Here is a 15247-nt window from a genome sequence, read left to right on the forward strand (position 1 = left end):
TATATATTATGGAAATGATATGAGTGGTCTTTGTCTCCATTATTGGGCTTGTTAAAAGTTCAACTATGCCTTATATATTGTTTGGAAAATATTAAAGATAAAATGCTTAGATGATTTTTTTCATTGCACTAGTATTGTTATCAAAAGGAGTTTGAATTCAAAGTATGCAATAATTAACATGGAAAAGAGGACTAAATTGTCACGGGTTAGCACTTATTAGCCACTCCCTATTAACTTTATTTCTTTCTCATTAAAGTCAACTTAAAGTTACTATTTTAAAAAAACTGTCTGGCCAGTATTAACTTTAACTAGTAAAGTTTTACATATTCATAGCCTGCTTATGCCTCAGCAGCTATAGTCTTACAAGTTCCAAAAACCTACATAACTATTTTTATGAAAACATGAAATGCTGTACCAAACTACTAATCCCAGTGGTGGCTCTCACATTACAAATGTAGGCTACTTCTCGTGCAATGCAATACTATTAGCTCCTCTACTTCTCTTTTCAAATAGCCTCAGGTTCCTTTCTATCCAAATGACATGTGTTATCTCAGCATATACCATCCCATAGAGTTGAGCTCTCTGTGTCCCGCCCTTAGGCCATTTTGTCACCCATTGCATATGTTGGTCCTAGTTATCTTTCACAACATCCTGTCTTTTCATCCAATGAAGGATTCTCTGTCATAATTCCTTTGTAAAGCGACAGTTCACAAACAAATGTTCCATGGTCTCATCATGATTTTGACTTTGTAGGAATGTTTGAAAAAAATTAACAATTATTATTGGCAACTCATATAGAATATAATTTAGCTTTTACGTTTTCATCTTTATTGTTTCAAAATTATATTTTTACCGATTTGACTCTTAATATTACACAATAACTGATTTTACTTAATTTTTTATCTTTCACTATTAATGCACTTCTTATGGAACAAATATATGTACCCTAGGAGTTTTTTCCATTTGAAAAATACTTTTACTTATACGATATTTTTTTGGGAAAAATTGAATTGCATTCTTTTGCTACTTAGCTAATTTAATTATTTAATTATTTATTTTAAGCATTAAAGAAAGCGATTCTATTTATAACACAAACTTCTATTGTGGTTGAAAATTACGCTTACCTTTCTTATTTTTATTTTTTATAATGAAACAAAATTCACATGACAATATATAATAGCATCTATGTAATGTTCCAAATTTCCCTTCAACGGTATTAGATATTAAATACTAAATTTAGTAACACAAAAGTCTTTACATGAGTACAAAATAAAAGTATTTGCACTTCAAAAAATGATAAAAACATGGATTACAGCTCTTTCATCTCATGCTTGAATTTTAACCTATTCCATGATTCATGTTGCATATTTATTTACATAAACTGAATATTGATCTTTAGAAATGAGATAAAATTAATCTTCTATATATTCGGTTATTCCTATAAATTTATTTATTAATATTATAAAATTATTGATGTATGATGAAAATTTATACTCCTAATTTTACTGTGGTAATGTATATTAAAAAATCTAAATACCTAAAATATGTCATGTTATAAAAGACATTAGAAGGAAAATAGGCCAAAAATAGTTGAAAGAAACGAAAGCAAATATTTCAAGCTCAATTTTAAAATTGACTCCTTCGTTTTACGTATAACATGAAAAAAAAATACTTAGACAAACTTGGCCAAAAAATAAATTAGCTAATATATCATTTAAGTATTCAAGAGAAAATTCAATTAACGAAAAAAAAATTTATAACTATTGTTCTTTAACTTTTATTAATAATTTAATGTTGCTTTTAATTTTGCCAAATATAATGAGTATTTTATTTTTGTGTTATATATATAGCTTACGTGTGCCTTCTTTTAGTAGCTTCAAAAGTAGGGCTAATCTGACGGAAAAAAAGGTAGTACAAGTACGTATTTTTAATCTCTAAGTTTTGAATGATAAAAAAATATTATAGTTTACTACAACTTTAATATTAATGGGCTTTAAATTAAAAAAAATTATATTAAATAAAAATTTAATTGCTTTTAGAATCCTGAATATTAGGATTCTCTACATAATTCAAATATAGAAAAATTTAATAATCAGGACTATAGTTGATTTTAATGTCCCATCTATTGGAAAAATAATTAAATGATTATTCCTACATATTAGGAAAATATTTAAATTACTATTTTATCCAATCTGAACTCTATTTTTAAAGGACAAAAAAGACGAACGACATTTCGCTAAGGACTTTCGTGCTTTTAATATAGTATAGATTAATAGGAGTAATAGATTGATTAACTGCAAATTAATTAAGCAAACAAAATTCTTTTTGTCCAGATTATTGAAATATTTAGAAAGGGTAAGAATCATTAACAGAATTGAAAAATATGAACTAAAGAAGGTCATGTGTTTTACATAAAGCTTTATACATTAATTTACTCTTCTATATATATAAACAACCACAAAAATAATAACAAGAGATCGATCCAAACTAATGAGGTACACGTTTGATATATGAATTCTTACTGTTCATTTCATTCGCTTGAAACCTGTTTCATTCCAATATTCAATAATTGGGGTTACTAACAGTAGAAAATCTTCCCATATTTTACTTACATGTATTTAAAGTACAACCAGTTGTAACTTTCCTTTCAAGGGAAGTCAGTGCAACAGTATCTTGTAAAATGACCCCCCAAAAAAAAAAAGAAACCTTAAAATTTACAGCTTTGCGTAAGAAGGGAAAACGAGAGGAATATATATATATATATATATGTACATAACTTTCTGCGATTTGGTAAGTAATTCCTTATTCATAACGTGCAAGAAATTAAATTTCAGTTTCATCATCATCTCCTTTAGCTGAAGCTCCTTCCTTCAAAGTGCTGAGCGAATCTTGAGATAACTCGCTACGATACTTCTGCACCACTAAAACTGATGCCGTTGTTGAAAATTCAGGGGAAATTAACAAGTTTCCCAAAGGCCCCAATTCTGGACAGTCAGTCCTTGTATCAAATGTCGAAACCAATTGACCCTCAGACATTCTCCCGACCAGGAACAGGTTAACCTTTTTATATGCGCGGATTGCTTCTATAGTTTCTGTAGCATCTTTCACTGTAATCTCCTCGAAAATGATAGAACCGTCACCACTTGATTTCTGCTTTAAGTCCGCAAGAAATTCTTCATCTGTTAACTCGGCCTCGGGGCCAGAGTCATCGATGATGTCCACGTGGACAGTGAGCCCAACAACCTCAGGGTCCGTTACAAAACGGACCGCGGTTAAAGTAATGCCAGGGTGCTCGGCCATGCGCATACCATAAGCGAGCGCTTCACGATCATCTTGACCCCCAAAGAACAAAACCAGTACCGAATAATCAACTTCGCTAGCAGATACATGACATGCTCCGCCGAGCCCACGGTCAATTAATATGCTAACAGAACACGGTGCGTGTTGTAGAACTCGTCGATTGACAAGTCTAAGATCAGCTCGTGTTGTTTCAAAATGTCCGTCAATTCTCTGATGTTTATGGAACGGTAAAATTATCATTGAAACTCTTTTTCTCTCCGCGCTAGCAATTATGTCCTCATGCATACTAGTCATAGCAGAGATTGCAGTTGTTGGTCGAATTGACACCTTACTGAGTTGTCCAAATGTCTCAAATGCGACAATGACTTGGTTTGATTCCCCTACCTGTCCTTTATTCCAAAACGGAAGCCCGTTCTTTCTGGCCTTGTGAACCATTAGAATTGCTGAGGATCTTTCAGTAAGCTCCAAGAGGTGCATCGCGTAGACGCGAAGTCCTTCCTTTTTCTCTGTTCCTCTAGAGGCTTCGATGAGATTTATCAGTGTGGGGATATTTCTTGTGCCGTGGAAACATGTCAAGATTCGGAGTTGTGCCTTGCTTGTGTCTTTCCTCATTATTGTTCTGTGTTTGTATTCCGTGACAGCCATTTTGGCTGGCTTGTAGATGGCTATAACTATTGGGGTTGTCATGAATGTTGTGAAGAGAGCCATTAACACCATGATCGCAAATATTTGATCGTTCAATACCTACAAAATTAATCCGACACGATATTATTTTATGTGCAACTCGAAAGGTTAAATATAATGAAAATCTACTCCACCTGTTTCATTCATTTATATGATGGTGTTTGATTGAGGAAAATATTTCAGAAAGAAAGACTATATACTAAAGTAATGCCATGGTATTTAATTTTATGCCTATAATAAGAGCATGTCATTAAGATCGAGATAAAAAGTTTAAAGTTAAAGAGTTTTCAAATATAAAATGGTGTTACTATATATTTTTGGAAAGATTAAAGAGTTAACATATTAAATAGCTGAAATGAAGCTTACCCCTTTATCTTTGCCAATGTTAAGGACAATGAGTTCCACTAACCCTTTAGTGTTCATCAAGAAACCAAGAGCCAAGGATTCTTGAAGAGACAACTTGCACATGAGAGAGACAAATACAGTACCAACAATCTTGCCAAAACATGAGGTAGTAATGACAAGAGCAAGAAGACCCCAAGATTGAGCTCCTTGAATAGTGGCTACATTTGTTTTTAATCCACTAGACACAAAGTATAGAGGAAGGAATAGTCCAGACACAAGATCCTCCACTTTTTCCACTAAAGCACCTGCAAATGGCCCATCTTTTGGTACGAGAACCCCAACAACAAAAGCACCAAATAGGGCATGAATACCAATTGCATCAGTAACAAATCCTGCAGCCAAAACAATTGCCAATGTAGCGCACACATATAACTCATTCACTGGCTCTCCCTCTGAACATTGCCTTGCCATCCAATTGAATATTAGAGGTGCAGTGAATATACAAATCAGGACAAAACCTGTCCCACATAAGAGGACCCATAATGAAATTATGGGAGAACCGGAACCTGAAACAGAAGCCGATCCAAAATTTAAATTTGATATATTCAAGTTTTATGATTCTTGAATATAATATTTACTGCGAGTTCAATTGAACCTATAAAAAAAGAAAAGCTACATCCGCCTCTGACCAGAAAGTGCAATAGCAAGAGCGAGTAGAATCCATGCGGCTACATCATTGACCGCGGCAGCGGACATCGCCATTCGACCAACATCGGTTGTCAAAAGCTTGAGTTCAGCTAAAATACGAGCCAAAACAGGGAAGGCAGTGATAGACAGAGCAACTCCCATGAAAACTAGAAAAGGTCCTTGATTAACCCCTTCGGCAATTGTGGCTCGGAGAGCAAAAGATGTTCCAATTCCTAATACAAAAGGGAGAGTGATTCCAGCAAGAGCAATACTTAGTGCTTTTTTTCCAGTTCGACGAAGAGACCTTGGGTCTAACTCAGTCCCAACGAGGAAAAGAAAGAATAGGAGGCCAAGGTTAGCCAATGTATCCAACACTGTGAGGCTACTTTTTGGAAATATCGCATTCAGATACTTCTCGTTGCGTCCAAGAGCAGAAGGACCTAGTAGAATTCCTCCCTGCCAAAATAAAAATCAATTGTCACCTTTTCAAAAATGGCGGACTAATGGCGGGTACTTTGGGTTCGATTGAATATGTTGCTTTAGGATTGAAATATGTGTAATAATAATAATAATAATAATAATAATAATAATAATAATAATAATAATAATAATAATTTAAAATGTATACTTATAATACGATGACATTCTTTTAAATCCCATGATTATATCAATTTAAATTCTTTTAAACGACGGAGAGTACATGATGTTCCAGGATGATGTTTTTCTGAAGTAAATATATTGCGACCACAGAGAAATATTTTCACGAAACTATATATTGTTAATTAGAAAATTTGACTTCTAACGTCGACATGTATTTATCAGTATGTATTAGCAAGGAAGAAAGAAATTAATTATACTCATCCCACAGAAAATTAATAAAAAAGGTTCATATAAGTTTATAATTTTATTGTTTTGAAGTTGATTCTCTTTCATTCATCAACCTCTGAACAAAAAGGGATGCAGGATAGAATAACTATTCATCAACTATAACTACTCCTTCCATTTTAAGTTAAACGTACAATTTCCACAATTGGATACCTGACGATTCGCATCTCAGTATTACATGATAGGCAATATCACTAAATTAGTATAGCCTACACGAGTTACGTTTGAAAAGAAACAATAAGAATAAATAATAAAAATAGAGGACGTGTGCTAAAGTGGACTTTATATTATTAACAAAATTTTTTGGATGCATTAATTAATGTAATACCAATCATTCTACGCCAGTTAATCCTTTGAACTTGGAGGCGACAATAATTAATTTGTTAAAAGATCATATAGGGACACTTGGAGAAAGAAACCAATAAACTAAACCCTTCTTCAAAAAATAGCACTCTTGTTTGCATCAGTACGTAAATGAGTGGAGTTAAAAGTTAAACGATCTGATATATTCTAAAGAAGAATTAACACAAAAGTAGAGCTAGAAATTGCTCATTATAAGTTTGAGTTTTTTTAAAAAAAAAAAAAATTAAATAGAGAAGACTAGGTCTCATGTGACTTTGGACAAACAAAGTAGCATAATAGGACGCCAATCATTTTGGTCTTTTCCCGAATATAGAATATATTAATCTTCTTAGAACATATTAAAAAGAAAAATAATAGGAGTATCACATAAAATGAAATAGATAAAGTATTGTTTTATTAAAAACTTAACATTATTTTGGACCAAAAGAAGGAGGGACAATAATCTATTTTTTTTTTCCTTTCCTTTTCCTGTGATGAGATCGTAAAACTAGTTTCAAGCTTAAGCTACGAGAGAGAACCTAAGAGAGGAAAGACTTACAATAATCTCAGCAACAACACGCGGTTGTCTCAATGGTCGGAGAATATAGGCGAGGACTCGAGTGAGTACAAGCACCAAGCATATCTGTACAATCGCCAAAGGCAGTGCATAATGCAGCGGATTATCCCCTTGGAGTACTCCGCTAGAGGTAGCATGCATTGGTGATGATTCACATTTAACCGCCATGATGACTTCCTAGTAAAACAACCTTAACAAAATCCAACCAGATCCAGCAAAACCTTAAATCTTCTTTCAATGTCTGCAATATGTAGTAAAAAAATGTTATCTAAAAGATAATTACAATATATTGTTCATGATAAATGAAATTAATAACCTAAAAATAAGATAAATTACCTGCTAAAAGGAGTGAAGAGAAAGAAGAGCAGGACAAAAGAGCAAAGCTTATTATTCCAAAAAGTGAGGAACCAATGAATAGAAACTTGCCTTAGGCAATTTAAAGAGTGGTGTGTCCTACACAGGGCCTTCAACTCCAGTATTTATATGGAGCCACGAGAGTTTGATTTGTCGATAATACCCATGGTGGATAAACCTATTAATATAAGTCAACAATGTTTTAGCTATTATTTTACTCACATTATTACTCTCTCTCTCTCTGGTATTCCTTTTTCGAATTTAATTAGTTTCTAGCATTGAATTTGATTTTTTTTTCCCTTCTAACGGGATTTGTTTTCTTTAATCATTTTTAATTTCCTCCAAGTTTTGACCATTGAAATTGCGAGTCTATTTCCTGGTATTCACGCCATATAGAAATTAATTAACTCGTTATGTTAATCTATTGATATGTATTTCGATAACATACTCTTCTTATCATATTAGTCGTTTAAAATATAGTACCAATTCACGTTACTATCATTTACATATCTTATTTGAAGTTCGATTGTGATCTGTGTGACTTTTGGTTTCAATCCTTCTTTAACTTACTTTTCTTCTCTTTTCGATCTGATCATGTTTTTTCATTAAATCAACCATATCCAAACATGAATTTCATGGCAAATCCTATGTATAAAATGTCTAAGTCAAGGTTATTACATGATCAAGTATCAGAGTGTCACTTGAGTTTTTCTTACACACCAATTTTACTCCACCTTCTTTCACACTATTCTAATACAAAAGAAACCAAAAGAAAATTTTGTCCTTTCCCTCTTTATTTTGTCGGGACTTTCCCTTTTTAAAAGTCAATTTGACTAATTGACTTGGAGGTGTCAGAAAAAATTTAAATTTATTTTTTATAAAATTACTCTTATGTTCATATCCCTAAAAAGTTTTCTTATTCCTCACATTAAATATTTAATTAAGGGTAGTTTAGTCATACTAGGTATTTTTATATATAATTTAATATTTTTTTAATGGGCGTACCCAAAGCAAATTGGTCACTTATTGTGGACCGAATGGAGTAATCAAATGTAGATTAATTCATTTTTTGCAGCTAAAATTTAAGCATGCTGAAACTTTTACTGAAAAAAGGTAAATTAAATTTTTCTTCATTTAGAAAAGGTGAATAGTGCACATTGGAAATCAAAGAATGCTCAGTTTGACAAATATTTGGGACAGATGGAGCATCATTTAATATATATTAAAAGTAAAAAAAATCGACTAAAGGGTTTCTAAGAATTGTTAATTTCTGATAAAATCACACACGTCGATTTCTGAAATGGGGTCGGGGTTAATGGTGGTGGGACCCTGATGAATGGGAGAGGCCTTTAGATTAAAGCACGTTGTAATAAAATTCACGAGTCAATTATATTTAAAAATATTTTAGTACGAAATAATGCAGCATCCTACATCTAATTAACGTTAACATTTTTTTCTATTCTCCCAATTTCTTTTTTATATACAATTATTGAGGTCAACTATAATAAACATTAAATATTATCGTCCTTGGCATCATGTCATGTTGCCGAGTCTTTTTTTTCTTTTCGACTTTCTTTTTGGTATAACGCTGAGAAGCTGAAGATTTAAATGGACAGTAATCTCCTTTAGGGTCGTTTGGTAGGATGTATTATGAAAAAAATAATATATGTATTAGTCTTAATATTACAAATATCTTGTTTGGTAGTGTTTTTTTAATCTAGGTATAACTAATACACTTAGGGATCGTATGAAAGGAAGTATACGAATAGTGTTGAATATGGTGTATTGGTAATTCTGGTATTAGTAATGTATAAATTAGTTATGCTGAGATTATTTCTTATCCACTGTTTGGTTTGGTATATTATAGCATTATATAATTTCTAAAAAAAATTGATTGCTTACAAATTACTCTCGACATTCTTTAACTTTGTACATTATTTTTATTGCAACAATTTTATTATTCTCTACATTCTTTACGCTTTCTAAAGCTAATTTTTTCTTTACAGGGGAGCAAAACTAAAAGAGAAAACTAATTGAAATATTAAAATTAAAAACAACCCAACAGAATCCCACAAGTGGGGTCTGGGGAAGGTAGAATGTATGCAGACCTTACCCCTACCCTGGAGGGATAGAGAGGCTGTTTTCGAGAGACCCTCAGCTATAGAAGACGAAAATACACAATAGATTCTGTGACAATAACAAAAACCAGAAAGATAATATAAGCATCGTAAGAGACAGAAACTAGATGGAAAAACAATAACAATAACTAGTAATACAGCTACCGTACGATGAACAAAAAACAGAAAAATAGTATGGACACAAACTTACACCATAAATATCCAAGAAAACACCCTAACAAGTTATCCCCATCCCCGATACAAAGGAAGAAAAAAGCTCAGCTCTCTCCTAACCATCAACCCTAATGCTTGACCTCCACACCTTCATATCTAGAGCCATGTCCTCGAAAATCTGAAGTCGCGTCATGTCATACCTGATCATCTTATCCCAATACTTCTTAGGCCGCCCTCTACCTCTTCTCATACCACTCAAAGCTAACCGCTCACACCTCCTAACCGGGGCATCTTGGCTTCTCATGCATACGTGCCCGAACCATCTAAGTCTCGTTTCTCGCATCTTGTCGTCTATGGGAGCCACACCCACTTTATCCTAAATATATTCATTCCTAATCTTATCCATCCTAGTGTGCCCACACATCCATCTCAGCATCCTCATCTCTGCTACCTTCATCTTCTAGATATGGGAATACTTGAATGGCCAACACTTCGTCCCATATAACATGGCCAGTCTAACTATCGCTCTATAAAACTTGCCCTTAAGTCTCGTAGGCACCTTCTTGTCATACAGGACTCCAGACGCTAACCTTTATTTCATCCACCCCACCCCTTTACAATGTATGACATCCTCGTTAATATCACCATCCCCCTAGATAATTGACCCAAGATACTTGAAACTTCCTCTCTTGGAGATGACTTGTGTCAAGCCCCACGACCAAATCTGCTTCCCACGTCATATCACTGAATATGCACTCCAGATACTTTGTCTTAGTCCTACTCAACTTGAAACCCTTAGACTCAAAGGCTTGTCTTCAAGCCTCTAGCCTTTCATTAACGTCGCCTCGCGTCTCATCAATAAGAACTATATCATTAGCGAACAACATACACCAAGGCACCTCCCATTGAATATGGTGTGTGAATGCATCCATCGCCAGGGAAAATAAGAATAGGATGAGCGCAGATCCTTGGTGCAACCTCATAACAGCCGGAAAATGCTCCGAGGTCACCACCCACAGTCTTAACCCGAGTCTTAGCTCTATCTTACATGTCCTTTATCACTATAATGTAAGCTATCGGCACACCTTTCACCTCCAGGCATCTCCACAGCATCTCCATAGGAACCTTGTCATATGTTTTTTCAAGGTCAATAAACACCATGTGCAAGTCCTTCTTCCTATCCTTGTATTGTTCCACCAACCCCCTGATAAGGTGGATAACCTCCATGGTCGAACGGCGTGATGTGAACCCGAATTGGTTGTCAAAAATAGGCACAACCTTCCTCAACCTTCCTTCACCAACCTCTCCAAACTTTCATAGTATGACTTAGTAACTTGATACCCCTATAGTTGTTACAGCACTGGGTATCACCTTTGTTCTTGTATAATGGTATCACCGTGCTCCACCTCTATTTATTTGGCATCTTATTCGCCGTGAAAATAACATTTAACAACGCAGTCAGCCATTCCAAGCCTGCTCTACCCACATACCTCCACAATTCTACCAGAATCTTGTTAGGCTCGATAGCTTTACCCCGACTCATCCTGCGCATAGCACCCACGACCTCCTCAACCTTAATATGCCTACAATACCTAAAGTCTTGCTGACTCTCGGAGTGCCCCAATTCCCCTAGCACAATATCTCTATCTCCCTCTTTATTCAGAAGTTCATGAAAGTAAGCCTGCCATCTCTGCTTAATCTAGGCATCTTCTATTAGTACTCTACCATCCTCGTCTTTGATGCACCTCACTTGTTCTAGGTCACGAGCCTTCCTCTCTCTCGCCTTGTCCCACTGAACTAACTTTTTGTCCCTTCCTTTGGCCCCCAGATCCTCATACAAACGACAAAATGCAATAGTCCTAGCCTCATTGACCGCTAACTTCGCCTCCTTTTCTAGCTTCCTTATATCTTCATCTGTTTTCTCTCCTCTCATCCTCGTATGTGCTCTCCAATAACTTAAGGTACGCCGCTTTCTTTGTTTCCATTTTACATTGGAACACATCATTCCATCACCAGTCTCCTCGGTACCTACCTGGGTAGCCCTTCGAGACCCCTAACACTTCTTTTGCCGCCTCTCTAATACAGTCCGCCGTCATCGTCCACATATCTCTTTCATCCCCGCTACTCCTCCAGGCTCCCAAAGCCAACAACCTCCCCTCCAACTCCTGAGCTTTAACCTTCATCAAAGCTTCCCACCTGATCCTCGGTTGACCCTGAACAAACCTCATATTCCTTGTTATCATGATACCGACGTCCATCACTAAGAGCCTATGTTGTGATGCGAGGGTCTCGCTCGGGTAAACCTTGCAATACTCGCACAGCACAACCCCCTGCCGCTCCTCCTGAGGAGAAGATAATCAATCTAGGTCTTAGCCATTGTCACGACCCAAAATCCATTAAAGGTCGTGATGACGCCTAACACTGCTGTAAGACAAGCCAACACTAATTAATTAACTTTATTACTCATTTTAGTATTTTGAAATCGTAATTTCCTTCAATTAAATAGTAATAAATAGAACGTACAGAGTAAATAACAATATTTTTGCAACTAAAATACTGAACAACTCATAATCACTCCCAAAACCGGTATCACAAGTGCATGAGCATCAACTAGGGAGTAAAATAAAGTATAACATCTGTCCGGATGACAAATTTGACAGGGAAAATATAAATAACTCTGAAGGAGACTCTGCTGATTGTGGATCGTAATATAGAATGCAGCTCACTTAAATCCCTGCATTAGCCACACCTCTGAGCCTACAAGGCCACTAGATATATATATGTACCAGCACAAAAATGTGCAGCAAGTGTAGTATGAGTACGTAAATCAACGCATACCCAGTAAGTATCCAGTCTAACCTCGAAGAAGTAGTGACGAGGAGTCGACTCCGACACTTACTATAGGCTAACAATAAAATGCTGATATTATATTTTAGCATGAAATACATAACATACCTGAAAATTCAATAACCGGAAATAATCAACATTCTTTTTTTTTTCTAATAGAAATTCTCAAATTCTTTTTCATCATTTAACAATTTATATCTCAAGCCAATAAGGCAATGTTAATTATTATTAGTTCCAAAGAGTTATCATGTGCAAGTCATGCCGAGGTCGTACGGCCTCATCCAACATATAAATATAAACTGTACACTGCCGAGGGTCGAATGGCACGAACCATAGATGCATCTATTAACCTGCCGAAGAGAACGGCCCGCTCCCATGAGAGTAGTGGAAATTTACCCCGCTCGCGGAAATATATTTGTGACACGGTTGAATATAGATTTCTTAAATTATTATAATATTTCCTTAATTCTTTCAAAAATACGAAATTTCAAATGAAAACTTTCAAGTCTCGAAATCCTCCATTTTAACTCTTTTCAAGGCATTTAATAAGCATACTCAATCTCAATTCTTTTCAAGGCAAATAATAAACATAATCAAATAATGGTATCAACAAGGCATGGTATAAACCTAAAACTACCCGGACATAGGCATAATTAGTATCTACGTATGTACTCTCGTCACTTCGTGCGTACGAAGCCCCCGCAAATAAGATCACACATGAATTCAATTCACATATGGGGTTAATTCCCTCTTACAAGGTTAGAAAAGAGACTTACCTCACTTCAAAGTTCCATAGCCGGCTCCCAACCTTTCAAACAACTCAAACCGATGCTCAACGCTCCAAAACTAGTCAATAAATATGCAAATCCATCAATATACACTATAATACTCATTATAATTCAATTTAAATAATTTTCAACTCCGCTCGAAAAGTCAATAAAAAATACCCCCGGACCCACGTGCTCGAATTTCGAATTTTTTTGAAGATAAACTTTACCCATAACACCACGAACTACAATATATAATTTATTCCAAATTCCATGTCCAATTTCGTGGTCAAAATCCAAAAATATAAATTTTTAGATTTTTCTTCAAAACCCCAAATTTCTACAAATTTTCATGCCTAAATCCATGTATAAACCTTGTATGTAACTCACAACTAGTAGAAATCACTTACCTCATGCTTAATGATGAAATCTCCTCTTCAAAAGCTCCAAACATCGCCCAAGCCGTGTGAAAAATGGGTGAAATGAACTCAAACCCCGCTTTAAAAGCATTTTGCATAGCCCAGGTCCGCCCTTCTTCGCGTTCGTGGCACGACCATCACGAACGCGAAGGCCAGAATGCACTTACTCCAATATACTCATCGTGTTCGCATCACCTTGGCCGCGTTCGCCAAGCCTTGTGACCACCACCCTTAGCGTTCACGATCCACGAGCCGAGTTCGAAGGCTAAATTGCTCCAGGCCCCCGTTCCCTCTCTCTTCTTCGTGTTCTCGTATCCTTAGCCGCGTTCACGAAGGCTTTCCTAGCATCTGCCTCGCATTCGCATCTAGTGCCTCCCATTCGTGAAGGACAAATCCCAGTAGCCTCAAAGTTCCTTTTCGTGAACGCGGGACTACCTTCGCGTTCACGAAGAAGGAAACCAGATACCAACAACAACAGTTCCAAAACAACCCGAGTCGATCCGTAACCACCCCGAAACGCACCCGAGTCCTCTGGGACCCCATCCAATCACACCAACATGTCCCAAAACATGACACAAATTTGTTCGAGGCCTCAAATCACATCAAACATGGTCAAAACCATGGATCACACCCTAATTCAAGCTTAATGAACGTTAGAACTTCAAACTTCTACATTCGATGCCGAAACCTATCAAATCACGTCCGATTGACCTCAAATTTTTCACACAAGTCACATTCGACATTACGAACCTCCTCTAACTTTTGAAATCGGAATCCGACCCCGATATCAAAAAATCCACTCCCGGTCAAACTTTCCAAAAAACTTCAAGTTCTAACTTTCACCAAATGACCCCGAAATGACCTACGAACCTCCAAATCCACATCCGGACGCGCTCCCAATACTAGAATCACCATACAGAGCTATTCACAGACTCTGAATCCCAAATGGACATCGATAACATTGAAATGTACTTCAACCCAAAATTTATGAAATTCTTCCAAAATGCCAACTTTTCACAATAGGTGCCGAAATGCTCCCGAGTCATTCAAAACTCGATCCGGACATACTCCCAAGTGCAAAATCATCATACGAACCTACTGGAACCTTAAAATCCCGATTCCGAGGTCATTTAGTAAAAAATCCAACCTTAGTCAGTTCTTTCAACTTAAAGTTTTCGAAATGAGAGTCTTTCCAAATCAAACTCTAAACATCCCAAAATTCAATTCCGACCATGCACACAAGTCATAATACCTGAAGTAAAGCTACTTATGACCTTAAATCGCCGAACGACACATTGGAGATCAAAACGACCAGCCAGGTCGTTATAGCCACCATACTTCTAAAAGTAACCAAATGTTTTTCCCTCTTTGAAAAACTAGAGTTCACGATCACCAAATCAAAAGCTCTTGCGAAATCCACCAGCGAAATACCTCATCCGTTCTTATCCCCAAAGCCGAAGCCGCCATGCACCTCGCCATATCTACCAGCAGACGACCCAATATGTTTATTGAAATCCCCTCCAATAAATAACTTCTCAGTAGGCGGAATACCATGCACCACCTCATCTAACCCCTCCCAAAAGCACCTCTTAACCACCTCATCCAAGACCGCTTGTGGCGCGTAATAGCTAATGACATTCAAGGTGATCCCTCCAACTACGAGCTTAATAGCCATTAATCTATCACTTATCCGCCTAACCTCTACCACTGACTCTCTAATATCCCTATCCACAACAATACCCACTCTGT

The 15247-nt window shown here is 36.1% G+C and overlaps 1 protein-coding gene across 1 annotated transcript; it reads right to left on the reverse strand.

The window, feature by feature from the left end:
- Positions 1 to 2727: 2727 nt before the first annotated feature.
- LOC104231311 (cation/H(+) antiporter 18-like) lies at positions 2728 to 7246 on the reverse strand. The gene is made up of 5 exons (XM_009784284.2): positions 7157 to 7246; positions 6803 to 7061; positions 5019 to 5472; positions 4351 to 4895; positions 2728 to 4044 (listed from the first exon to the last, which is right to left on the reverse strand). Exons 2-5 carry the CDS (start codon positions 6986 to 6988, stop codon positions 2824 to 2826), a joined length of 2406 nt encoding a protein of 801 aa, XP_009782586.1. The 5' UTR covers positions 6989 to 7061; positions 7157 to 7246; the 3' UTR covers positions 2728 to 2823.
- Positions 7247 to 15247: the final 8001 nt, after the last annotated feature.

Source organism: Nicotiana sylvestris, chromosome 2, assembly GCF_000393655.2.
Source record: "Nicotiana sylvestris chromosome 2, ASM39365v2, whole genome shotgun sequence".
Lineage (NCBI taxonomy): Eukaryota > Viridiplantae > Streptophyta > Magnoliopsida > Solanales > Solanaceae > Nicotiana > Nicotiana sylvestris.

Excerpts from the sequence above, each read along its gene's own strand:
- LOC104231311 (XM_009784284.2), bottom strand. The coding sequence starts at position 6,988 with ATGGCGGTTAAATGTGAATCATCACCAATGCATGCTACCTCTAGCGGA. Across the intron at positions 4,896-5,018 it reads TCTTGCTATTGCACTTTCTG|GTTCCGGTTCTCCCATAATT; the intron begins GTCAGAGGCGGA and ends CTTCTGTTTCAG. Across the intron at positions 4,045-4,350 it reads ACATTGGCAAAGATAAAGGG|GTATTGAACGATCAAATATT; the intron begins GTAAGCTTCATT and ends TTAATTTTGTAG.